Source organism: Cupressus sempervirens, chromosome 9, assembly GCF_028749045.1.
Source record: "Cupressus sempervirens isolate cs-2001-9-10 chromosome 9, ASM2874904v1, whole genome shotgun sequence".
Lineage (NCBI taxonomy): Eukaryota > Viridiplantae > Streptophyta > Pinopsida > Cupressales > Cupressaceae > Cupressus > Cupressus sempervirens.
Genome location: NC_143126.1, coordinates 397,600,870 through 397,628,257, shown reverse-complemented (window position 1 = coordinate 397,628,257; position 27,388 = coordinate 397,600,870). Strand labels below are relative to the sequence as shown.

The window sequence follows — 27,388 nt, the reverse complement described above, 5'->3', positions numbered from 1 at the left end:
TGGTAGTTAACTGCTCTTCTTTTTCAAGACCCTCTTTTTGATGATTTTGATCTGTTAGAAATTCTTCATACACATTTTTGCACTGGTCTTTTGCAAGGAGATCCTGAACTAATTCCAAATACTTTCTTTTCACCATATCAAGCTTATTTTGCTGCTCTAGGTAAAAATCCATATAATCATTGAACAGTAAGTCATTCTGAACTCGAGTAGGAAGTTTTTGATAGTAATTGTAAATGTTGAGTATTTATGTTCTTATATCTGCCAATTGGTGTACCCACGGTCTAGAATTTTCAACTCTTTCTTCAGGATTGCTATACATGAAGGGTTGTCTATGACTTGCCTTTCATCCCTTTTGTAATTACTCATAGAGACATCTTGCAAGAGAAATTCATTCAAATAATCTGACACTGGTGGCTGCAAAGGAACTGATTCCTTTATCATTGAATGCTCAGGAAGTTGTGATAGTTGATGCTTTTCTTTTCCTACATTTTGTACTTTATCACCATCATCACATTGCTGCAAATATATGCCATCTTTGTGAGTAAATGCATTTGTGACATTTGTGTCTGCCAATGAAATTGAGATATTTGACAAATTTTCTCTTGCCAGCAATCCATGTGCACTTTGCAATTTTGGCTCATGTTTGGTTAATGACTTTGCACTCCTACTTGGTGCCCACATAGCATCCATTTGAGCATCATCCTCATTTTGATTCTTTGTCTGTAGCAAAACACTCTCTTTTGGATTTGGCATTGAGACAAAAGAGTGGATTCCATTGTTTATAGAACCAGACTTAATTTGGGTGGATATCAACTCCTTTTGTTGCAAGACCTTTGTTCCCTCATCAACATCAGAGGTACTTCTCCCAATTGTATTTCCAATAAGTGTCTCAATGTCAAAAGAATCAATAGATGCTTTGGTTGTAAATTCCAAGCTGCTCTGTAATGGACTTAGTTTTGGACTCATCATACCCTCAGATTGTCTTCCAACTGTGGTTCCATGAGCAATTGGACTATTATTGGTTGCTCTTGTTTTAGGCTGTGTAGAAATAATAGAAGAGGTTGCCACTGTAGCAGAATCATGCTTCTCGAGTGTTCTATCTGCACCTTCATTATGTTGATGATTCAACATGCTGCTTGAAGTGGGTAGTGTTTTAGTAGAGTTTCTTTGCTGCATTTCCCCACTTGTATCAAGCATTGTAACTTCTGTAAGCAATATGCATGTTTCAAATCATAAGACCATAGCCATGTTGAACACATACAACCTCGGTAGACATATAGTTCCAGATTATCTTATCAAAATTTCTTATCTATTTTCTTTCACAAGCAACACAACATCTTTGTCATTCACAAATCACCTTTTTGCTACATATTTAAAAAAATTGTATTCAACAGTTGCTCACTTTTTAATTCTTTCCTTCACATCGTTTTGTTTATGATATTCTCACACCAATATGCTCAGAAAGATGAATATATAAGACATGGAGATATATATGCAAAAGTTATTATTCAGTTACAAAATATCTTCAACTGGTCATCTTTGCAAAAAGACAAACTGTCTAAAATGACATCCCTTACATACTGCCACTTGTCAAATCTTTGTGAAACCATTTTAATGACACTAGTCTCAATTGTTAGTTTCTGGGCACAATTAGATGGTTTTCTGGTTTGACAATCATATATTAAAACACAAGGATAAAATCCTATTAAAGTTTGATGCTACCCAATAGCTTAGGTGATACATTAATCTGTCTGCCATCATTCCTGTGGACTTCATGTAATCAGGCTAACACCTAGGCAACTGGCTTAATCATAGTTTTGTCTTCAAACTGTCACATATACATCTAAGCACAAAACAAACTTCCATCTGAAATATCCTATTCATTTTACGACAACTTTGCTAGTAATGCACACAAATGTTAGGTAACTTTGAATGCCACCACTAAAGGTCGTTACTCCCAGTTGTGTTGACGGCTCCTATTCCCAGCAACCATAGATGTGTGTTCTCAAAATGTGCACAGTGAATTACTAACCTAAAAATTCCTTCATCAGTTATACATAGCTCTCTTGACCATGTGTCGGTTCACTTACGCCCTCAATACGTCTCTTCATATATTGGTTGGCTGTTATTGGATTTCAATAGTTGTTGCACTGGTGTTTGATCATTTGATTACCCGGTGATTAGTAATGCTGAACCATTTCTTCCTGAGTCAAGTCAATGAAGATGTAGACAATACATTGTTTTTTCTTTAGAAGGAAACGTAACATTTGGACCAGTAATAAGGTACATTGAAAAGGGTATGTCGGTTATAGCTCCATTTTCATCATCAATATCCCATATTGCTTTGGCTTTAGGATCTATAGGAACTCCTGATTGCAACAGATAAAACACCATAGGCAGGAATTATGGCGTCTAAAGTTAAGACACAGTCGCTTCACTATAGAAATGCATCCACACTTAGGTCAATGGTATCCCAAATTGCAGATATGATTTTGTAGTTTTATGATTTCATGCCTTATGTTCTTAAATGGTGGCCAAACTTGTTTTTTAAATGGTTTGCTTGATATTGGAAAAAGTCATATTCCTCACGCTCTATATTCGTATGGACTCTTTCTCTCCTTTTCTCAACTGGACCCGAATCAGAAGATGCTCTTGGTGCTGCATATCATAAAAATTAATCTTCTACCAATATTCAACCTTTTGACTCATCATTCTATCTTGTGTGTGTATCCCTTGGCTTGTAGGTACATCATCCAACATGGTACATTTGATATTTGTTTTTTGCTAGCTACAAAAGCTGCCCTTATTCAAAATATCTTAAAAGTTTTACACATGCTCTCACCTATTTATTTCCCCCTGTATCATGGCATGAGATTCTATTCTCTCCTTAACCTGCTTGATTTTTTTGTGCTTTTGCATGTGCTCAAATATCCTCGTCTGCCATGTATCATTGTAAATGTTTATGAACCTCCTAGGCAACACAAGAATTTGTTCTGAAAGCTTTTATGAAATTTACCTCTGCTAAAGCTCTATTATGCAAATACTTTTTTGAGCCAATCTGACCCTTCAAGATGGCAAGACATAGGGCTCTGTTATAACTTCACAGGCTAGCAGAAAGATCAGTTGATACCACTGAAATATCTCAAATGGATATTGACTTGATTTTGTTCTCAAGATAACATTCAGATCATAAACATATGAAATCGCATTAAATATAATATTTAGAACTCAAAAATATGAAATTTCATTACAAACCAGCACTATAAAAACCCAATAAATTCTCATAAAACTCCCTAAAACATGTTATTGCATTATACAATAGCAATACAATAACCAATATTCAAAATTCAATCTTAAACATAGTTTTATAGTCAAATTGGAACACCAAGAGAAGAACCTCTAAGCGTACACGAGACACCTAAAGTGACGACTCCACGCACAATGGGTTTGCGTACATTGTCTACCGGCACAAGGGGCTATGTCCTCACACTAGCTGAAAGCTGAAGCCTCCGAATAACTCTCGCAAGAGAGAAACTGAAGTCTAAATCATAAATCAAGCATGCCAAAAGGAAAGAGTCTCTTCTCCTTTTATCCACACAGTTGTGACTCTTCGACTCCCCTCCTAGCTTTCGTCTTATCTCTCCTTATTCTTTCTAAGCCCACTTTATAATATTAAATTGACCTTTTGTGTTTTGAGTCCATGCTCTGCAACTAAAATTTTATTTGTTGTCGAGGTACTCCCTATTGAGGTTTTTTCTGCCATGGCTCCCTTTACCGAGGTACTCTTTGCTAAGGCTCCCATCATTGTGGCACCCTTCACTGAAGCTCCTGTCATTGAGATAGTCACAGTTGAGGCCCCCTTCATCGACATTCCCACCACTAAAGCTCTCAAGGTTTCATCCGTCAGAAATTTAATAGTGGTCGTCGTGATTGTGGCAATGGCTAAGTTTGTGCCAGCATCAGCATTTGTGTGCATGATCATACCCAAAGAGACTTTTCAACATAATGACGTGAAAGATTTCATCAATTTATGTCAGTGGGATCCTAGTGGAGGCTACGACAATGATATCATAGTGGCACAACGGATGCTTAATGATAGTGTGGTGCAAGGGAGGTCTGATGACCATTCACTCCTTTCGCATGCGTGTTTGGTTCGGGTCCCTAGTGACTCAGCATACAACAATATTTATATTAGAGTGGTGCAACAAAAGTTTCATAGCAATGTGGTGTTGTGGATGCCATTTCACTTGTCTTGCCTGTGCATTTGATTTGGGACCTGGGAGTTGTTGGTGTCTCATTTGATGATGGACTACTTGAGGGCAAGCAATTTTGGGCAGTGAAGATTTGTCGTGTCCCCAAAGTTGAATGTAATAATTTAATTTAATTAATTAATTAACTAGTCCCAAAATTTAAATAATGTAATAAAAGGACCTTTAGCAAGTTACTTGAATTAATTAATATGGGCCCAAGTTATTATTTGTATTTGTGGTTCCGATTGATTTAATATATCTCGGACCTATTTTTATTTTAGTTTCTGTTGGTAAGTTTTGTCGTTGGCTATCTTTGTACACCCTCAAAAAGGTTTTCTCCGACGGGTATTTAAGCACGGCTTGTATGTAGTTGTAGGTATGCATTCTGATTATTTATTTTGTACTATAAATTCCCGTTGGGATTCTTTGTTGTTTGCCATTTCGGAAGTGAAAGATCTTCCGTACTTGGCTTATTCGGTTTTGGTGGGATTCAACCCTCACCCTATTCCGTTCCATGTAATACTTCTATTACATCCCTAATTTTGCCCTAATTTTTAATTTGGACATAACTGTTGGTTGAACAAATTATTTCTTTTATTGATCATGTGAAATGAGTTAGTTATTTATATACATTGTATCAACTATTAATAGATTATTTCTTTTCCTGATCATGTGAAACGAGTTATTTATATACGTTGTACCAATTGTCAACAAATTATTTCTTTTCATAATCATGTGAAATGAGTTAGTTATTTATAGACGTTGATGAAATGATCAGCAACCTATAACTGATATTAGATGACTAGTAGTAGTTTGATTTGAATTAACGATCAATATATTTTTGAATTAATGTTTTGCTTGGGTGATTGCAGGAAAAGACTAAAGAAAGGGGAAGCATTGCTAAATGGGATCATCGGAATGGGATGGTCGTTTGGTTCAATCATCAGGATCAACAGATTTGATCTAAGACTCCTTTGGAAAGGATACAAAGACTTGTCCACAGGTTACATTATGGGACCGCATGAGCTATTAGGGAAACAATATAATAAAAACATAAAATAATCTAAATTAAAATATAATTCATACCTTTAGAAATTTATTATTAAATTTTCTTATTTTATCATTATAATAAACACTTAAATACAAACACATAAATATAAAAATGAAATGGCATCAATAAATTATAATAATATAATCTAATGATGTCACTTCATCAATATACTTATGTGAACGTATATAAGAGCATATTATAATAATAAAATAAGTTTAAAACTCTTCAACTCCTTTCCTCTTTATTTCTCTCATTTTCAAATTCGAATTTATGATGTATTCGAATGGTCTTCTTAATAACTAATGGTAGCTGAGGAGTCTCGGCCAACCATTAAAGAATGCCATGAATCGAATTGGAGATCAATCCTTTCTCCACTCTTTCTTTCTCTTTTTTTCTATCTGCTACGAAATATACCAGGCCGAGTTTGGATGTTCTCGGCAGAATAACCATCCAGTATTTCATACTCCAGATTTCCTATTTTTCTTTAACTCTACCGGCGATCGGAAGTCTGAGAAAAGTATCATACAACAGGTGAATAGGAGTTCCAGCTATGGGAGGAAAAGCCATATTCAAATCGCAGGTCATGTGTCTTGTTCTATTTTATTATCTCTACCCAACTATAGACAACTTTCCCTCTTTAAATGTTGAATGGTATACCAAGGAAGCAATGTTGTTCATAGTTCGATTTCATTGATTATAATGTCTGTTGCTAGACCGTATAAATAATAGGCTGAGATTAAATGTGTTTTCAAGAACATAACTCTATTCAAATCCATATCCAACCATAGTCGGCTTTACATGCAGTCTAAGATAATTTTTGGTACCTTGTTAATTTCCTGTATTACATTTAGATCCTTTCAGATTCTCATCAAGTATCAACATTTATGAATTCAAATGGTAGTTGTAGAAAGCTTGATTGAAATGTATGAATCAACATCAATGCACATGTTATCACAATTTCCAAACACATTCAAAATACTTGTAACACCAAGGAATTCACCAACAAGATGCCATAGAATTGGTGAAGAGGTGTAAATTCACCGGCAAAGAAGCCATGCAATGGTGAAGAGGTGTATATAATAACAAGGTGATCATAATCTTTCAAACACCTAAGATTCACTTGGGCATAGAAGCCACGGAAGGGTGAAGAGGTGGAATTAACCTGCAAGAATCAACAATGGAATCAAATTTGAATAATGAATAATTAATAGATCATGCATGTCCCAGTAATGAAATTTGTTGTCAAGTTGAGTGGTGGAGACAGCGTTCACAAACCCAACTGAAATCCTTGGCTAAGGTAGTTTTAGGCATATGTGCCAATCTTAAGATCTTTTGTTTGTCCACAAACGTCAGTTATATAGGTATAACTGATTAGGCACTCAACCACCTGGCAGCTTGGATGGTTGGACTAAAGAACATCCCAAGCCCGGTCTCGAGGTAGGGAAGGCCATTATAATAAGTTAGAATGTGCGAGGATAAGCATGGTCCGAGGTTGGGAGGTTAAGCTTATGTCAATGCTTCTCCTCTCACTAATGCCAAGGCTTGAACAACAAGATAAAGGGATTCTTCCATTATTACTGTATGTTTCTTTTACACTTTTAACCCTTAGAAGAATAATTAGATAGTTTAGTTTCCTAGATAAAGCTGAATATGTTATCAATGGTTAAAATGTTAGCAATGTATTTGTATATTTTTATTTATTCCTTTTGATCTTGATATATCAGCTGGACGTAAAACACAATTAGATTAGAAACAGTTACTTTTATCATAGTTATATTTAGTTAATGGAAGTCATTGTCATGTGAAATAGAATCAGTTACTAATTAAAACAAATTATTAAGAAATTTAAATTGGTTATGAAAATTCGTTTGTTACAACTTCACTTGGATTTGGCAAATTAGAGCACCATCTTATTGCAAATATTAATTAAAGGATATTCGTGTCCAATCTCCATTCTTGTTTGGTTTATTGATGAATTCGGATCTATAAATTTATAGTTGCATAACTCAATACTCCTTTATCCGTACACAATCCATCCCCCACATCACGAAGGGCATCTTCCATACTGCAATCGTACAACTTGGACAACTCCATAACTGTACTGTTGCTATCATACCGTATGGCTTGTCTTCTCCCCATATCATACAACCGTTGCACCTCCATCCTGTACGGCCATAGTGACATTCCATAATATGGCCACCACTCTACTGTAGGAGCATCAAGATAATACCGTACTACCTGAAGCACTAGCCACTCGAAGCATTGAAAGAGAACTACCTGAAGCACAAACCTAAAGCATTGACCACCCAAAGCACTAACTTGAAGAACTAACCCGAAGCACTAACCTGAAGCACTGACCACCCGAAGCACTAAGGGAGAACTACCTAAAGCATTGACTTGAAGCATTGGCCACCCGAAGCACTGAAGGAGAACTACCCGAAGCACTGACCTAAAGCACTAGCCACCTGAAGCACTAACATGAAGCACTGACCGAAGCACTAACTTGAAGCACTAACCTGAAGCACTGGCCCCCAAAGCACTTAGGGAGAACTACCTAAAGCACTGGCCACCTGAAGCACTGAGGGATACTACTTGGAGAACACAACTAGACTACCTGAAGCACATGACAAGACTGTCTAAAGCATACTACAGGACTTCAAAAGGAAACTCTAGAACGAAACATTACATATGATCCATATGACAATAACTTATCATGATGTATTGGGATGCTTATGTTTACATTAAGCACATTTATAAATTACGTTGCTGAAATGTGAATGCTTAATCATATTAAGATGGGAAACTTGTAGGATGTATATTGTTTTAGAGATGAAAAATATTTCTATCTAAAAAATTTATTGAAATATTATTGTGATAAGATGGGCACGAAGGCCTAGGTCACATAAATGGAAACATGGATCCACTAACCCTTTTAGGTGATTTGACAATCTACAAGGATGATTTTATTCACTTAATGAGTACCATATATTAGACGCTATGTATGAGTTTTTTAGTTACTTGTGAACAAGCTATGATCTAAAGCATGCTAGTTAAAGAACTACAGGTTTTTCAACGATTATCTTTGATCTTGAATATTTATCATTGAAAATCAATTTACACAAGCTACAATAGCTTATGAGAAATTGAACTGAAAATATTGTAAGTGTCTACATGAGTGTGACAAGAATATGAAATAGAACATCCTAAAACAGATCAATTCAATGTGATGCTATGGTATGGTGAAGAGAGCACAAGTATGGTAAAGTAAACACAAGCATGTGTGTAGGCATTTTTCTTAAAGCATCGAGATAAGGGAATAATAGACTTTTATTTTAATCTTGACTTAGATTGTGATTCAAATTGGAATGCGATGATTTCATCATGCTATATATCTTGTACTTAAATATTCATTTAGTGTTTTTAACTAAAAGTTCATCAAGAACGATGAAACACAAGGGGGAGGGTATGCTACATCCTAGATTTTCGCTTTGTTAAAAATGTTTGTTATAGCCCTTGAGACTTCAAATGAAACTTGGTTAATTACATGTGAAAATGAGGTGCTAGTTGTTCATTATGGTTTCATGTGAAATTGTGGAGTTGGTTAATTGTTATGGTTCTTGAAAAATCGGAGTAATGGTTTTCGCTATGATGTTATATGAATGGCAAGTGGATTAGCTAATATGATTATTTGATTTGATTAAATAATTTGGAAATATATTATTACCTTGATAAAAACTTCTTTTACAGAAACGCTATGAACAAGGCAAGCATTGTCAGAAAAGGAAAGGGCATGAGGGCACCACCTACAATTGATCTAATAGGTATGGGTCCTAAACCACCTTGGTCAAGGGGAAACTAGACTAGGCAAGCAAGGGTATACCAAGTGATCACCATGAGCTAAATTGGTCTACACATTTAATCAAATATATGAAATAATTGATCTGGAACACATGGTTACATTTATATTTTTTTGGGATTATCTCAAAGCTTTCTATTGTGTCGGATATAAAAACACCATGGTACCTATATGTACTTGTACATACATAGACATGTATATTTGCATAATTTAACTAAGACATACATGAATATATATGCCTACTTAAAATATGACGTACACAAGATAAGTATGCTTAGAATGTTATGCATTTATATGTGTACGTGAATATACAAGTATAGGTAAATACAAGATGATGTCCTTATATTAACACATTAAGAGTGAAGTTATCATTATTATTTTTTTTTCCAACCTTGGCAATGATTTTAATATTATTTCATGTCATCGACCTCTATAATTTCTAGTGGCCATATTTTGTTTAATCTTCATCAGGCCTTTATAATATTTGTACTGCCATATGTATGTTCAGCCTTTTAATGGCTCTGGTTTGTAACTCTCTTTGTTGACACCTTTTCTCATCTTGCTCATCATTGAGCATGCATTTGAAACAAAGAGACAAGTTCTTTATATGTCATTGCATTTTGATACCAAGTGATGGCATTGTATATGAGAGATCCCTCTCGCATTTTCTATCAACAATATTCTATATGCACATTGCATTCCATTTAGTATTGCATTCACATTTCCATTTGCAAATTCTAGCAACATTTGCAACTACGTTTATAAGTGTCGTCATTCATATTAAGGTTTCCTTCCATATTGGCTTGTTTTATCTGTGATTGCACATACAGTGTCATACATCAATAATTGAGAATTGCATTCATTTAGTGCATAAAATTTAAAGCATTAGTTGGAGAGTGAATTTCATATTCCTATGTTTCGTGATTTCATCTACATGATCATGGGTCAATAATAGTCTCGCTTCTCAATTACCAGTGAGTGCTATAAACTATGGGCAAGGAGTCATACCAAGCATTTCAGCTTCCCACAAGCACAAGGGAGTGATAATACCTTTACCAGGTCATGCATTCTTTCTGCAATTTTATTTTCAATTGTTATATGACAAGGCTCAGGAATCTTAGCTTGGAAATTTGAAAAAAACATTGAAATTATAAAAAACATACATGAGAGTCTGAGCTATCTATTACATACTGTAAAATTATTCTTTTCAGAATTTTGATTTAAGATGGAAGATTTCAGGAAAGGCGCTCTCAAAGTGAGTCAAGAAAAACAATTTATGAAGTATCATGAATCTTTTATATATATATATATATATATATATATATATATATATATATATATATATATGTTGTCATAAGCTCAGGGTGGGCAAAATGTATTGACTGTGATTATTCAATGATTTAGACAGCCACATTGTGATTCATCAAGGATGACTAGCATGGTCGAGATGAAGAGTGTGGACTGATATCGAATGATCATTGTGTTTATACTTACAAGATAATAGAAGAAATCAGAAACAAAATAAATAGTTGACGAACTTAAACAAATAAACACTGACTGAGTCAGCTCATGGTGATCAAATGGTATTATTCTTGTTGTCAAGTTGAGCAGTAGGTTTATTGGCATGCTTGCTGGTGTAATCACTAGAGGTCAGCGTTGCTAGCAGTTGGATAGATGAGCCAATGGGAAGGACTCCAGGGCCTTAGATAATTTCCTAGATGACACTCTAATACCAGAATGCTCAGTGGTAGGACATGGATGTCCCGTGCCTAATCCCAGGTAGGGAGGGCCTTTCTCAGTTGAGATTGTGTGGGGATACTTAAGGGTCCGTGGTTGGTAGGTTAAGCCCCCGACAATGATACTCTTCTCCACTAGATGCGAGGTCTTGTACAAGAGAGATATGATCTATATTCAAGTTATCTTCTTTTAACATGTACTTTGCTTTTATGTTCTTGCAAGTTTAGTTGAAGATATGTTTAGTTGGTTAATATGGTTGAAGTAGTTACTCTCTTTTCAATTGACTAGGATTCAATGTTATAACCGTTAATCCCTTCCATTTGAATATGTGAAGTAGTTGTTATAACTATCTTTCATATGATTATGAAAAGCAATGTATCTTTTAGTTATATTTAAATTGTATGGAAAAATAGCGTGTTTTAGTAAAAGTTAGTTATATGGCAGTTATATATATTGCATTTGTTGATTGAATGCTTCTTTAATCTTCTATAGTCATTTAACTCTTTCATACGGACATCTAAATTGCTGTTATAACTGCCTTTTCATGCTCATGAATATGGAAAAGTAACTGAGTTCAATGATATGATAGTTAAGGCTAGGAAAAATGGGATGTTACAGGTTTCCCGGAAGCTTCCTTACAAAAATATTAAGGGTTCATTTGGATATACTTGGCTTAGTTATTTTCTCAGTAAGAAGTTTGGGAGCTTTGGCTTTCATTGAGGAGAAATCTAAGGATGAAGACTCTTGGAGTTTCTTAGTAGTTGGACGGATACCCAAATCCATCTTTGGTGTGGATTCATCCAAGATTCACCACTGAGCATATTTAGTTTGTGTAAGAGAGGTTTTTTCCACCTCACCAATCTGGTTTAGGTTTGAAGAATCTTTTAAATCAATATGAGAACATTGCTTATATTTTGGAAGCAACAAGTACACTCAATGTACTAGATAGAAAGCACAAAAAGACTATAATGTCCCCATTTTTGTGCCTTCCTAAGCATCAGTTATTTTCAGAAGTTAGCCTATTATCAATGGTTCCTATAGGCTAATGTAGTGATTAGGGTGCCCTTTGAGGGTTATTTAGGATCATCTTATTGACCCTTTGGGTGTCTATTTTAGTACTCTCCATCTTAATGCATCAGTTTATTTGGGGGTTGTCTTTCAAAGGCCTTTTAGGCTCTGCTCATACACATTATTCTTAGTAAGTCACTTGGACATTTGGGTTCATACTATTTATGGTAAGTTATTGAGATAGTTAGAGGGCACTAAATCTCATTCCAAGAGAATATAAATTCACTTGTGTAAACATGATTCTGTCCGCCTCATCAATCCACTTTTGGTTTGAAAGATTTTAAATCTCAACTTAGAGCATTGCTTATATTCTGGAAGGGATGAACACAATGTAGTAGATAGAAAGCATAACAAGAATCTAAAGAAATGGCATGTATAACTACTACATCTTGAAGCATGTTTAAAAAATTAGAATTACTCAACAAAAGCCATCAGCAGAGATGTTGAAGAAGCGAAGTCACAGCAAGTTAGAGAACATTAAATTGCTCATGAACAACTAACAGAAATCTCAATATGCAAGCTTCTCATGTTACATTACTTTTTATTATTGTTAGAGTAGGCACTGTACTGCATCTTATCTCTTTTTTTACACTTCACACAAATGGAGTAAGAACATTCTGATAATTATAAACTTTCCCAGAAGGAATATTATCAAGTTCATAAAAAGGTCATTTCAAAGACTAACCTGGAAAATGGAACGATGAAGCAGGTTGTTAATTTTTTCATCATTGAGAGGTTTGTTTACTTGAGGTTGGAGTAACTGATCAACAGTGTTGCGTAAAGTGTTTTCAACACAGTTTTCAGACATGGAATTTGAATAAAAGCTAACTTCTTTGGCAAATAAAGGACTCCAAGATGATAAATTTCTATCAAACTGTACTTTAAATTGCTCAATATGTGAAAGCATAGACTGGTTCTGCATTGTTTGCATCTGTCTTTCATGCAATAGAGACACCCTCTTTGTTCCTTGTGCAGCAACAGTGTATGGAAACAAATTTAAAACTATGGGAAATGAAACATGACCCTGCAAATAAATATTTGCACTGAAATGTTAAACACTTGAAATGCAGCCAATTAAAACCTGTGGACCATAAGAAAAACCCATGCATGATAAGAACAATTGCAATCTCTACCGCTGTTGAAAATACAAGGCAAGTTTCCACATTAGAAGTACATACCCTTAATTTTATTAACTCGCCAATTTCATTAATAGAAGCTCGTTGTAAGTGAATACACAAAACCTGCATCATTTTCCAAGCAATTAATTTAGCTTTCTTAACCTGAGTAATAAACATGATTTTATCCTTCTTGTTTTCTAAAAACAAGATTAAAAGATAAATTTTCAATACCTTTGGACAGCAGCCCAATCTTAGTTGTTTGCAAGCATTTCTGTAAGCAGCTGACCAGGACAATCCTTCTTTGGCAACAAGTGCTTCACAAGAACAACTTTCATCATCACTACAATCTTCAATCTTCTGTACAATAGCCTACAACACCATAGTCCAAACCAAAATAGATTATAATTTTTCAGCATGTCATAACAGTATGATCTAAGACTTGCCCACTCTTAAAATCTGAAGAATAATTAGAAAGGGCATCCTAAAATATCCATTCACATTAACAGAATTGCTATGGGCTCCAAGACCAACCTTATTCACTTCAGATCTCAAGGATAGAGCTCTCATTGCAGACAGATGAGAACAATTATTGCATCGATAATTCCTAATCTGTTCAGGGGCGGTGAATTTTTTCAAACAATTGTCTAAAGTGCATCCCTCCACCTGGAATGAAACATGAATTTGAAACATGCAAAAGAATTAGACAGAAGAAATTGAAAAGAAGTTGACTAAAGAAATTGGAAGATTAAAAATGGAACCTAAGCCCTGTTACTTACAATGTCACCATCACTGTCTACTATGGGTGCTACTGGCAAGTCATGGAAAAACTCAAAATGTGTTGAAGGCTGCAAACCACACACAACAATTAGGCAACAAAAGTAGGTCGATAACAAATGTAAATCTAATAGCTCATCCTCCTTGGCTATACTCTTACTTTTAACATTTATGAGAAGCGTCCCAGAAGGGAAACAAACAATGAGCACCTTCATCACAACTTTAGCTAGAGATTCAAGGTATTTTGAGGCAATAAATTTTCCCGTGAGGCACATTTACACATGAAATATCTGCTGACCATTTTCAACCAGCCAAATTATAAATGTGTGCATAAATGAAGATATGTATTCTTTGTTAAGGAGATAGATAACCTGAAATGAACAGCTTTCACATGTCAATACACTTCCAATGGTTCCATCTAAGGGCCTCTTAAGGTAATGGTTCCAAATCTCTAGAGAAATACGTTCGCCTCTATCTTTGTGATTGGTAAACTCACTATCACAAAGGGCCAAAACACTTGACAAAGAACCATGATGTGGCATGTATTGCTCCATGTATTGAAGGCACTCTTCTTTCAGTGCAGATAAAAGGTGTCCCAATGCTTCTGCTGCATCCTAGGGATCATATCGATAAAGAATGAGTTAAAATGAAAAGAATATAACAGAAGCAACAATACGAAAAGTTGTAAAAAGGAGGCAGGTGTTTACCTGTTGCCTTGCAAGATCAAAATTAACTGCATGAGCTTCTAATGCCATCATAACTTGCCGGGGACTGACCACTCTTCCCTCTGCTCCAAGCACAGATAACTCTAAAATGGAATCACAGACAGTACTCTTCACCATGATTGTTTCTTAGCAGAAAATCAAACATATTTATGAGAGGACTCGCTAGTTTGAAACAAGGAATAGTTGTAACATAAAATTTCAACCTTCTGGTTTCCGTTGTGCATCGTTCCATGTTGAAACATAATCATTATTCCAATTATGGAACAATTTCTTTTAGTGAAATAGGCATAATCATGCATTGCAAACAACATCAAATACAACTCAATGAAAGGCAGGCATTATCAGAAATAATATTAAGCCTAATTACCAGGGCAGTGTATACTATAACTATAGTTTGAATACCAAAGTCTCAAGCTTCTTCCTATGAGTTTTACTTCAATGACCCGTGTTTCACTAAAATCCAAAACATGCTCTCTAAAAAAAGAGACTTCTGACACTATGTTAGGCATCATATTAACAACCTTGGATAGAACTGCCATAACAACTAATGTGATAGAAATTTAGCAAACACAGTTTCAGCACCAGAGATAACACAAGAAATCATGGAGTATTCAGAACTACACCAGTGAATGTAATTACTAAAGTGAAAAATGTAAATACATATGGAAAATATAATTACTCTAATCAGAGAAATCACCATAGATTTGAGTAGCTCCCCTTTCTAGATTTGAGTAGCTAGCATACAATTACTCCTCTGAATCAAACACTTGCCAGCTATTTCAATTCATTCTAAAGCAGATTACAGTAAGCGTGTTCATAAAGATCAAGATGGTAGTTGGTGGTGAATAACAAATAATTTAATGATTTCAAAGATACAAAACTTGCAGCTACCATTCAAGTTTTAATTACGAGTTATATCCAGATAAGAAAAATCTGTGCAAGTTACAAGTGTGACTCCATTTATACTTGGGATGTGTGGATTTGTTTTGGCAGATCACACATATGCAGGGTTATGGATCATTATTGAGACTATGTGCTCTCATTAGAAGAGTTCTCTTAGACGGTTTGTTTACCGTATGGGTAAATAGCTTAATGCACATAGGCAATAGACAAGAACAGCAGTACTTTTGTTATTCCCATATGCCAAAGATATTACATTATGCTTCTCATGATAATTACAATGATCCCGGAGGGTGCATAAATACTTTCCTAAGAACCTTCCCAAAGGGTCGTCGGCTACATAACAAGAACCTTCCCAAAGGGCCCGTCGGCTACATAACATTGACCGATGACATACATCCCGTTGGCTACACAATAATTACCGACGACATCATTCCCCCCAAAAAGAAAAGTTGTCTCCGGACGACAATACAACAAAACTCAAAACAACTAATTACATTTATGCATAAAAACAACATAAACATCATGAACTAGAAGGCTGTGTCTCTGACTGTGTAGATCAGCTGCGCCGTAGTTGATACACTTGCTCCGTCCGGACCTTTAAATCAGCTCTGATCTGGGAGTTCTCCTCTACTACCTCCTTCAGCATCAATGTGACCTCATGGCATTCAGCTTCTTTTTGATCGTGAGCTTTCTTTGCTACTTCCTTTAGTACCCTTGGAATTTCCTCCTCTAGGACGCATCGTCGTAGGATCTTATCAATTCCCATTTTGTATAACAACCCATTGATCAATTGAAACATTCAGCTCCTCAATACCAACTTCCTTCTCTCATTTGGTGGCATGTCACTCAAAAACTATCCCGTCGAAAGGTACTCTCCAATGCTTGTGTACCATTTTGGCAGTATTGCAATCTGAAATAATTGTGCATCAGAGAAATCGTCACTCACTCCATCCATGGGTTCTCCTGTTTTGAGACATGACAGATGGTCTGTGCTCACATGTTTCTTCCTAGGTCATACAATGATCCTGAAAGTAAACTCCTGTAGCAAAAGTAACCACCGGCTGATTCTTCCTTGGATGATAGGTTTATTGACCAGATGCAACAAAGCCTGATGGTCGACATAGAACACGAACGGTGTTGCCAGCAAGTAATGTCGCAATTTTTGTACTGCATAAACCATGCCCAATGCTTCTCGTTCCATTGTATTGTAATTTTTCTCTACCTTAGATAGTAGTCAATTGGCGAAGTACACTAGGTGATCCAGTCTGTGGTTACGATTTTGTGCCAAGGTTGCGACTATTGCATAGTTGGATGCATCGACATGAACATGAAATTCCTTGTTCCAATCCGAATATGCCAAGATAGTTGTTGTAGCCAAGCGTACCTTCAACCCTTCAAATGATTCATCCTAATCTTTCTCCCATCTGAACAGTTCTCTTTTGCATGTTAATTTGTCCAACGGGTACAATACTTTGGCAAAGTTTTTGATGAACTTTCTGTAATAGCCTATGTGTCCAAGGAAAGACTTCACCTTCGTGACATTCGTGGATGGTTGCATTTCCAGTATCACCCTGACTTTGTCTAGATTCGTTTTCAATCCTTCCTTGCAAACTATATGTCCCAACAATTTTCCCTGTGGAACCATGAACCGGCATTTTTTTGGATTTAAAGCTAGTCGTGCCCTCTGACATCTCTCTATGCATTCGTCCAACGCCATCAAATGTTTGTCCTCAGTGCTGAACATAGACCAATCCTCCAAGAACGCCTTGAAGTTACCAATAGACTTCTTGTCAAATATGTGCAGTATGATCCATTGAAACGTAGCCGGCGCATTGCATAGACCAAATGGCATTCGGTTGTACACATACACCCCTCCTACAAATCTTGTTTTAAGCTTATCTTCTTTTGCTATGCAAATTTGATTGTATCCTAAGAACTCGTCCACAAATGAGTAAATTTCATGTCTAGCTACCTCCATAAATGATTTAAAGCTAGTCGTGACCTCCGACATCTCTCCATGCATTTGCCCAACGCCGTCAAATGTTTGTCCTCGGTGCTGAACATAGACCAATCATCCAAGAATGCCTTGAAGTTACCAATAGACACCTTGTCGAATATGTGCAGTATGATCCATTGAAAGATAGCCGGCGCATTGCATAGACCAAATGGCATTTGGTTGTACACATACACCCCTCCTACTACAAATGTTGTTTTAAGCTTATCTTCTTCTGCTATGCAAATTTTATTGTATCCTGAGAACCTGTCCACAAATGAGTAAATTTCATGTCCAGCTACCTCCTCCAATATGCTGTTCGTGAATGGTATCGAGAAGGGATCCTTGATTGTTACCGCGTTGAGGCATTTGAAATTGACACATATCCGGATCTAGGTGGTATCCTTCTTCAAGGAGACTACTATGGACGACACCCATTCACTTCTCTGAACCTTGAAAATGATACCGGCCTCCAACATCCTGTTGATCTCCTCTGTAACCCGTGTTGCGTAGTTCTTGTTCATCCTGTAAGGTCGCTTCCATACTGGACCTGCACCTTCGACCAATGGAATGCGGTTCTTTGGTTGGACCTTCCCACCAGTATGTTCTTTGGTTCTGCTTCATCTCCCAAATTCATGGTTTGTACCGTGGCTTCATCATATTTTATTTACTTCCCTTCACTGAATTCATGCGCAGGTGTTTCATCCAACGGTGTGTCTCCCTCTTGTATTTCCCTGAATTCTTTTGGAAATTTGTCTCTGGTGTGCCCTTCCTCTATCATGAGCATGTTGCAACTTCGTAATTGCTCAACTTCGGAATAGCTCATAGTCCTCCATCTACTAGTGAAAAAGGCCGTTTACCGAGTCTAGATCATCGTCCGTTGATCATCCTTCTAACTGTAGGACTCCTTCCTGATCTTGTTCCATCCGTTGTTTCCCTTCATCCTCGTCATCGGAATCAAATGAGAGAGCTTCCTTGCCCAACATTTGTCTGTGCAAATCAATAATGAATTTCCTCCCTTTGCTTTCTAGTGATAATGTATTTTTCTTTCAGTCATGCTTGACCTTCGCTTGCACAAGCCATCCACGGCCCAGAATAGCATCGTATCCTCTCCTTTTCAACGGGATGACAACGAAGTTGAGTAGAAATATCTATGTTCCAATCATCACTAGTTGTGCCATCAGGACATTGAGAGGTTTAATGTTGTGCTGGTCCACTGTTAGCAACTGGAATGTAGGTGGCCACAACGTTGGCTGTCCCAACCTCTTCCAAGTGTCCTCCGGTAACACATTCACACAAGACCCTCCATCCACAATTGTGTCTATTAGAACAGTTCCCAAAATTCCCATCTCGACTACCGCTGGATGCCGTCTGGATGTGAGGGCTAGCAGCATTGAGTCCTCCACACGTGCTCCACTTTCCTTCTCCCTTCCTTGTTCTCCTGATGATTTAGCAGTGGGAGCGATGTTCGTAAGTGCCGATCGAAGTTGAGGCATTGTGAGCAGCAAATCATTTATCTTGACCAGTAATTCAGTTTGTAATATCTGTCATACGATGTTTTGTTCCGCACAGTTTCTTGATGAGGTACCAATACTGTCCTTCAAGTGTGCTTTCTCCGCCTGCATCACCTTCTCCATTTCCGGCCATGCTTCCTCTAATCTCTTTTTTCCCCCCATCGGGTGGGGGTACAATTTTGCTTGCTTCCATGTGATTGCCAGAACCTCCTCTTCATCTGTCCCGATGGTGATCAGATTCACTCCTGATTTCGGGCACTTGGCATCTTAATGATCTCCAGGACCACACCACCTGCATAACAACTTCGGTATGTTTGTCGTTGTACAATCTTGGGCAAAGTGGCCCCACAAATTGCATGCTCAACATTGTACCATTGGGCAGCCATTCACATCGTACTGAATTCGGCTACGGCTTCCATTACTATTGTTAGCATTGTTGTTGTTTTGCCCTCACCTATTATTTCTGTACCCTCCCGATGTGGCACCCTCATTACTAGTATTTCCGCTCCCTCCTGATGTGGAAGCCTCCTGGGTTAGGAGCACCTGTTGAGGTCCTCTTGTTTTCATATTGATGGGGCATTCCTTTGTGGAATGTCCCATGATCTGGCAGATCTCGCAAAACTGGTGCTTTGGACAGGATCCCTTCGTGTGACCTTCTATCTTACATTCCGTGCACCAGAGGTCGTTTCCCTTCATCTCCTTCTGCATGTTCTTAAATTCTTTCATCATTCAGATCATATCCTTCTGGAGGGCTCGGACCTTCTTGCTGCCCTTTTCGTCATCGCTACTCTCTTCTTCCGAAGACACATCATCATCTGACTTAGATAAGCTGCTACTCTTATTCTTTTTTGTTTTTTGCTGACTTTCTAAGTTCATTGCCCGATTGTATGCTTCAGTGTATGACGATGGCGACACAATCTTCATTTTCTTTCGTAACTTCAGACGTAGTCCTTCAATGAACCATCTTTTTTGCAACCCATCCGCCGACTTACTTTCCATCTTGTTTATTAAGTCTTTTAATTTTCTGGCATATACTCGAACTATTTCATTCTTGCTTTGCTTCGTGTTGTGTATCTCTGCTACGATCTCATTGTCGTCGCACAACAGTTGAAATTCAGTGGTAAACTCCTTTATGTCGTTTAATTTTTGGGGATCCATATCGGTGAACCAATCAATTGCCACCCCCCTTAGGGTTGCCGAAAATTGTCGGACCCATTCATTTGTATCTGTTATGCCATTCGCCCTCCAAATTGTTTCACATGTTTTACAGTGTCGGATTGGATCGGCTTTTCCATCACCATCAAACTTGGGCAACTTCTCCTTTGGTCCTGCCATTATTACTTGATTTTGTGTACAACATTGTTTTGCACTCTGACCTCGACACTTTGTATTCCAACACCAACGCTCTGCTCTCCAATACCAACGCTTTGTATCCCGACACCAATGCTTTGTATCTTGACACCAACACTTTGCTCTCCAGTACCAATGCTTTGTATATCGACACCAACGCTTTGTATCTCAACAACAACGCTTTGTATTCTAGTACCAACGCTTTGCTCTCTGACACCATCGCTTTGTATCCTGACACCAATGCTTTGTATTCCGATACCAACGCTCTGCTCTCCGACACTGACGCTGTTTCGAGCAAACGTCTTATTCCCAACAACTGCGTTGTTTGGTGAAGAACGGTCTTCGTTAAGAGAACTTGTCCGTTCCAAAAGTGTATCGCAAACGAAGAGTTCGCTCCACGCTCGTGCTCCCTCAACACTCTGAGCTGTGCAAGTTAATTCCCTTCTGTCTGGATTCTCTTCCCTCAGCGAATACAGGTTCAAAAACTCCTCGCTTGCTTCTTCCACCAATTCCACCCGCTGTCGAGTTTCCTCCAACAATTCCTCGGTGGTTCGATGTCTGTCGGCAATCTGTTGAAACCTTCGTCTACGCTCAGCTTGTTGTGCCAAAATTAAATTTTCTTGCACAATGCGTATTCCATCTTTTCCCTTTATCTTATTTCAATCCTTGTCAAGCTAATTTGGCATTAATCTTCATTCCTTCTTCGTTCCAAGTTCATGGGGCAACGGTGCCAAATGTTTACCGTATGGGTAAATAGATTAATGCACACAAACAATAGACAAGAATAGCAATACTTCTTTTGTTATTCCCATATGCCAAAGATATTACCTTATGCTTCTCATGATAATTACAATGATCCTGGAGGGTGTATAAATACTTTCCTAAGAACCTTCCCAAAGGGTCGTTGGCTACATAACAAGAACCTTCCCGAAGGGCCCGTTGGCTACATAGCATTTACCGACGACATACATCCTATTAGCTACACAATAATTTTGAACGACATGGTGCATTTTAAAGCGGTAAAGGTGATTATCAATATTCAAAATGGGACTACAAAAGACATGGTAGAAACATTTGAAAATGCAAAGCCAGGGAAAATGAGAAATGCACTCAAAATGGAAGAAAGCACAAGTAGAGCTAAGATTCTTCATCTTCGACTACTCACATGTGTGCATATGATTAATTACCTACTCGAAAAGAACCTTAGAAGCTTCTTATCTCCATTCGACTTTGCTATTTTGATATCCTTACTCCAAAAGTATCGTGGATAGAGCCTCGATGGTAGTTAGGTGTGCATAGTCCCGACAAGGTTATTGTTGTGGCCAACCACAAACATTGTTCTACCTTTACTGATTTTTACTGAGTAGAATTGATAAAAATATTTGCACACCCACATCCAAACCATTCCATTTTTCATTTTTTTACATTTTTCTCTCCTTTACTTATGCTTTCTTTTCTTTATTTGGATATTGCACCTTTTTTCCCTCTTTTCAACATTTTTGTTTGGCTTACAAGCAGTAAAGCTCATAGAGGGTTTGGAAAACCATAGTGGCATTGAAGTAGGTGTATGATTTTTACTAATCCCAATTTCACCTCAAGAACCTAAGTTACCAATTCGAGTTTGAAGAACCAGTTCACCAGTATGACAAAGTTTTTGAAAGGGGTTTGGGTTAGTTTGGATTGGTCATGCCGTCATATGTTTCAAGTTCAACACCAAAGATTCAAAACATTAAAATTAAATAATAAGTTCAAGTATCATTGTTTCAAGTTCAACTAATGGATTAAAAATTTATTGCTATTCATCTTTTTCTTCAATATCATCATCTTCTTCTCCTCCTCCTCCTAGTTCTTCAACTTTAGTTGACTCAGCAATAGAGTTAAGGCCAATGGGATCAGCAGAAGCAATAGTAGTATTGGCATCAAAATCTTCAATTGAAAGTTGAGAAGCAGAAGCATTCAAGTCTGCAAGTTTTGCATTTACATTCCACTTCTTCATCTCCCCTTATTTGTATTCTTTACTCTTGTGTGAGAGGAGATGCAAGTTATAATGCACCAAATACCAAGTTCTCCACTCTTTTTGATTGCAACCTATTGCACTTCACAAAGTGGATGAAAGAATCTGTCCAATTTCTTTATGATGCAGATAAACTACCAGCCTATGAAGACATGACAAAGTAAACAATTAAAATCAAATTTAAATTATTAATCTTGGGATATCCAATCGGTTATGGCCAACTTTACAAGATCAATCAATTTAATCTTTTGCACTTCTGACTCTACAAGGCCACAGCGGGTGCACCTAATCCTGAACAAATCACTTAAATCCAAGATACTTATAGTAGATTGGTTAGAATGTGAATGCAATGAAAGTTTTCCAAATGGCCAGGATTATAGAAAACGTTAAAATTGCAAATTACAAATTAAGAACAAAAGTAAATGATTATATAAATGTGAAAGTGTTTTAAATTAAAAATAGTTACTATGGATTATTGCAACCAATAAATATATTAATTCTTCAAAAGAAAAAATATGAAATAATTGCCAGCACATGGATTATGAATCATGAATAATATAAAGATCAGAACCAAAAATTAAAGGGCAAACAGAGTCAATATTATAATTAATTACGTACAACTTTGTAAATTTCTATGCACCTTAACCATAAAAAATTTAGTAATCAAGACGTGATGGATCAAATATATAGACACAATTTTAAACTAGTCTAGAATACGCTTTAACTCTTACGGTTAGAAGACAAACCAAACACAAATTTGGAAACAATTAAATATTTCACAATATCTGTGATAATCAAGTTTAAAATGCTATAATTGACCCTAGCCACTTATCTATCATATAAATTATTTATAGAATTTAAAAATAATTATAAAGGACACAACTCTATAATATTTTTGCACTTTATACAAATAAATATAATAAATATTCTCAATGGTTATGCTAGAAAATGCAATGCAATGAAGACACTCATTACTAATGATCAATTCATTGCAATTTGATTCCAAGATCACTCATAAAAATTTACTAAATGATCCAATATCCGCAAGCGTAGTTCAGAATTCCATTTCTTCACCCATGAGAAAATAATATATCAATAGTGTGTATAAAGTATGCAAATTTTTTGGAAAGTGTATATGAATTGTCCCAATTCTCTAAATTATATCCTTATATAGAAGGGTATCGGTTGCTTTTCCAAGCACCACGCCTTTTCATAAGAAGTAACTAATCGACTTTGTTAGCCTAATGATATTTTACAACAACAATTAATAATCTATTTGTTAAATTTGATAATTTTTTATATGCATGACAATGGTATATCTAGGCATAATCCTATGAGCCTCGTGATGCTTCTCAAATGTTATTTGTGCATTTAAGCGCATCTTTCATTGAATATCTTCACCGCCAAAACATGATTTTATATACACTGTTTCTCTCGTTCACTCAATCATGATGATCGCTACTCTTTTGTGAAAAACTTCAAAACAAATTTTGCTTGACAACCAAAAACACAGTGAGTGCTGAATTGCTTGACACGTTGAGTAACTGAGTGACAGGCAATGCCAAGCTACTTGACAGCAATGGGACCCAAGTGACTCAGTCTCCAAAGGAAAGAGCTCGACACCTATTGACTTAGACAACACTACACTGAGTGAGCTTGGTTAACTCAGTCTATGAGGGGACCAAGTGAGCTCGGATAAACAATGACTGCGTGAGTTCGGTCAGTACTACAACTAAATGATATGGTAATCACGTAAAGAACTCGGTCAGCACTAGAACCAAGTTAGGGCAGAGTACTTGGTTAATCAAGGATAGCAGGTTTCTTGGTGACTGAACTACAGTCTAGTTTCTCCCACCATTAAAACACAAAGATAAGAACAAAGAACTTGCAACTCTATTTTTCTCAAATACTAAACACAAAGTTGAATAAATAGAAAGGAGACAACAATAAGCCAAATGACTGGATTGACTAATATGCTTGCTTGCTTGCTTTCTATTTAAAAAATTGTTTCAACCATTACAAATCTGGGAGCATATGGCTTCAACTCGAATCAAAATACTTTAACCTACAACTTCAATTTGTAATATAAACTTACAGCACAAAATGGCTACATACAATAATGCTTGGAGCAGTCACTGCTTCACAGGACAAAACAAAATGAACATGCAGAGAACAAGGAGATCAAGACCTGTGCTGCTGCAACCTCTGATCTTCGTCCTGACTTCCTGAACCTTCCTTCTACTCTTTGAAAGCTCTACTCTCTTCCACTAACCTCTATCCTTCCTACTCTATAGAATGAATGAGCATTCTTGCTTTCTTGACTTGTCTCAAAAACTTTCCCTCTTTTTGAATTCAAACTCACCTACCGAATTTAATGTTTCTAACGGGTAAGTAGGCAATTGCCTCAAGGGGCAACCGACAGTTTTCAACACTCCCCCTTTGTCCCGAGCCGACAATGCAAGGATCACTTCTGATCCAAATCAACTACACCAAGACTGCTTCTTAGGCGCACATAAGTTGCTCTTCCCAATGGCTTAGTGAATATGTCTGCTAGCTGTTGCTCAAACTTACAAAATTCATAATCAAAATCTGTATCTTTGTTGTTCTATTGTGGCATCTTCATTTTCTTCATCACTCACATATATGTATGCACATATGTATAAACGTATGGTGCCACCATGCTATTAAATCTTCAAGCTCGTCTCTATTAAAATATGTATAAATATGTACATGCATATATATACATAAGGAGGATATGAGGTTAAGATAAATCATAATCCTCTGAATTATGCACATATATAGATATGTGTATTTTAATAGGTATGACCTTGGACATAATAATAGCGTTAATGTTTTAGCATTAGTGAAAGTAATTAATGTTCATTTGATATACTAATCTGTGTTTATGTTTAACAAATAAGTTGTTACTGCTGATTATTAAATATATATATATGTGTGTGTGTGTGTCTGTGTTTGGATAATATACACTTGCAAGATAATCATCGGCAGATGACAATATACATATCAGTAGTCACATTTATATTATCACATTATTAATATGTGATTGGGCTCCTTGTTGTATTATATACGAGCGCACTTCTTGTGTTTCAGTTGCCTTAACAAGAGATTAGTCCTGCCACCAAAGAGGCATGACTCTACATGTAGAGCCGTAACTCTACAAGGGTCATGACTCTCCGCCTCATATATAAGGAAGTGCAGATTGATGAGTAACAGTATCAATTTACGACATCTTGTCTCAGCGGTCTGCATCCAGTTTATTATAAACACTTCTCTATCATATCTAATCTGCAGGGATATGAAGCAGTCATCTCAAGTCATCAGCAATAAAGATAAGGAAGTCAATTCTGCACTTACAGTCCCAGAGATCATCAATATTTAAAGAACAAGGTTGCTCAACAGTAATACAAGTAAGAGTTATATTATTCTTGTAGTAACTGTTTTATCTATCAGAGATCCAATAAAACTAACAAATAGTATGATGATGTCATTTTGAAAATAATATATAAATGCATATATATATATATATATATATATATATATATATATAAAATTTTGGATTTCTCTTCTTTTAATAACTCTTCAAAAGAGCCCGTTGATAATTGTTTTAAAATTATTAAAAACTCTATGAGAGACATTGAATACATTTGGTGCCTCTTCCTTTAATCAGTGAATTCAAGAAAACCGATGATCTTATTTCTTTTAAAACTGCCGTGGCATTATATTTAAAACTCTCTCATTGCCGAGAACAACATTCAACCTTTTCTTCCCTCTCGGCTTCTTTACATTAAAGTATCAAGCTTCCTCTATCTTATGGTTCTTACAAACCAAATTGCTAGCATTATTCTCTACTGTTCAGACGGCTTAAGCTGAGAACGACAAGACATCCTGAGCCTCATGGATCGACAATCAAGTAATGTTTACTTCCATTTCTTCTTATTCAGAAATCAATGCTAGTAACTTTCTCAATAAATCTAAATCTTCCATTGTTCCTTAACCATTTTATGTTCAATGTTACAAGCAAAGTATAAGTACTCGGCTCATGTCTGTCAGCTTTTATTGTTTCTTTCTTCAGATCAATGTATGTCTATGAACACATCTTAATTTTATGATTTCTGATTCATCAGAACAGCTTACTGCCAAAATGGTTTTATCCCATGTTTTCAACTGAGAGTCAGTTATACATTGCTAATGGAGGAATTCCATGCTTAGTAGCATAATCCATCACCAAGGATTCACCCTGGTCGGACGGACCACAAAAAGAGGGTGAAGGACCACAAAAAGAGGGTGAAGAGGTGGAGGAAATTCTTGCAAAGGAAAGAACAAAAATCAGATATATTAAAGCATGATAAAATATATAATTAAACTCTAAGAACATCCAAGTAAGCTCATCTTGTCCAATTCATATACTCTATTGTCAAGTTGAGCGGTGGTGATCGAGTATCATAAGACCTATCCAAATCCTTGGCCAAGGTCATTCAAGGAAATGCTTTCCTTCAATAGATGACATAATGTCGGTGGCGCTAGTTAATCAAGCATGTCCACCTATTAAGTAAGCAGGCATTCTAAACACTAGTATTGCTTGGATGGCTAGACTGATAGTGCCCCAAGCCTAATCCCGGGGTAGGGAGGGCCTTTCTTGTCAAAAGATTGTGTGAGGATTAAAAAGGTCCGTGTTGGGAGGTTAAGCCTAAGTTGATGCTTCTCCTCTTTCCTAAAAGTCGAGGCTTGCACAACATCAATAGATACCTCAGCCAAGATTGTATGTTTTCTTTCAATCTTTATCATGCAATATATATTTCTTTCTTTCATGTAATTAATTCATGAAAAGAATGGAAATCATTTAGTTTATGTTGTATAAAACAGTTAGTTAGTTAGTTCCGTTTTTCAGTTATTTTTCACATAAAAAGAATTGTAAGGTCTTATGAATATTTACTTTGGTAATATGATTATGTATGCTTCTTTCATTACTACTTTAATTTCAGTATTTAGTAAAATATTTCATCTTGGAAAATTT

At 36.5% G+C, this 27,388-nt stretch overlaps 1 protein-coding gene across 5 annotated transcripts in view; it reads right to left on the bottom strand.

The window, feature by feature from the left end:
* UBP27 (ubiquitin-specific protease 27) overlaps positions 1-27,388 on the bottom strand; it is a 180,505-nt gene that overhangs the window by 8,700 nt on the left and 144,417 nt on the right. For 3 of the 5 annotated variants that reach the window (XM_089800317.1, XM_089800321.1, XM_089800319.1), the window contains 7 exons: positions 14,562-14,662; positions 14,226-14,468; positions 13,857-13,925; positions 13,612-13,743; positions 13,312-13,449; positions 13,141-13,203; positions 12,648-12,986 (listed from right to left, as the gene is read on the bottom strand). In XM_089800317.1, the coding sequence (XP_089656443.1) occupies positions 12,648-12,986; positions 13,141-13,203; positions 13,312-13,449; positions 13,612-13,743; positions 13,857-13,925; positions 14,226-14,468; positions 14,562-14,662 (1,085 nt within the window). The remainder of the gene's footprint in view (positions 1-12,647; positions 12,987-13,140; positions 13,204-13,311; positions 13,450-13,611; positions 13,744-13,856; positions 13,926-14,225; positions 14,469-14,561; positions 14,663-27,388) is intronic. The other 2 variants (XM_089800318.1, XM_089800320.1) reach the window with 1 other exon arrangement.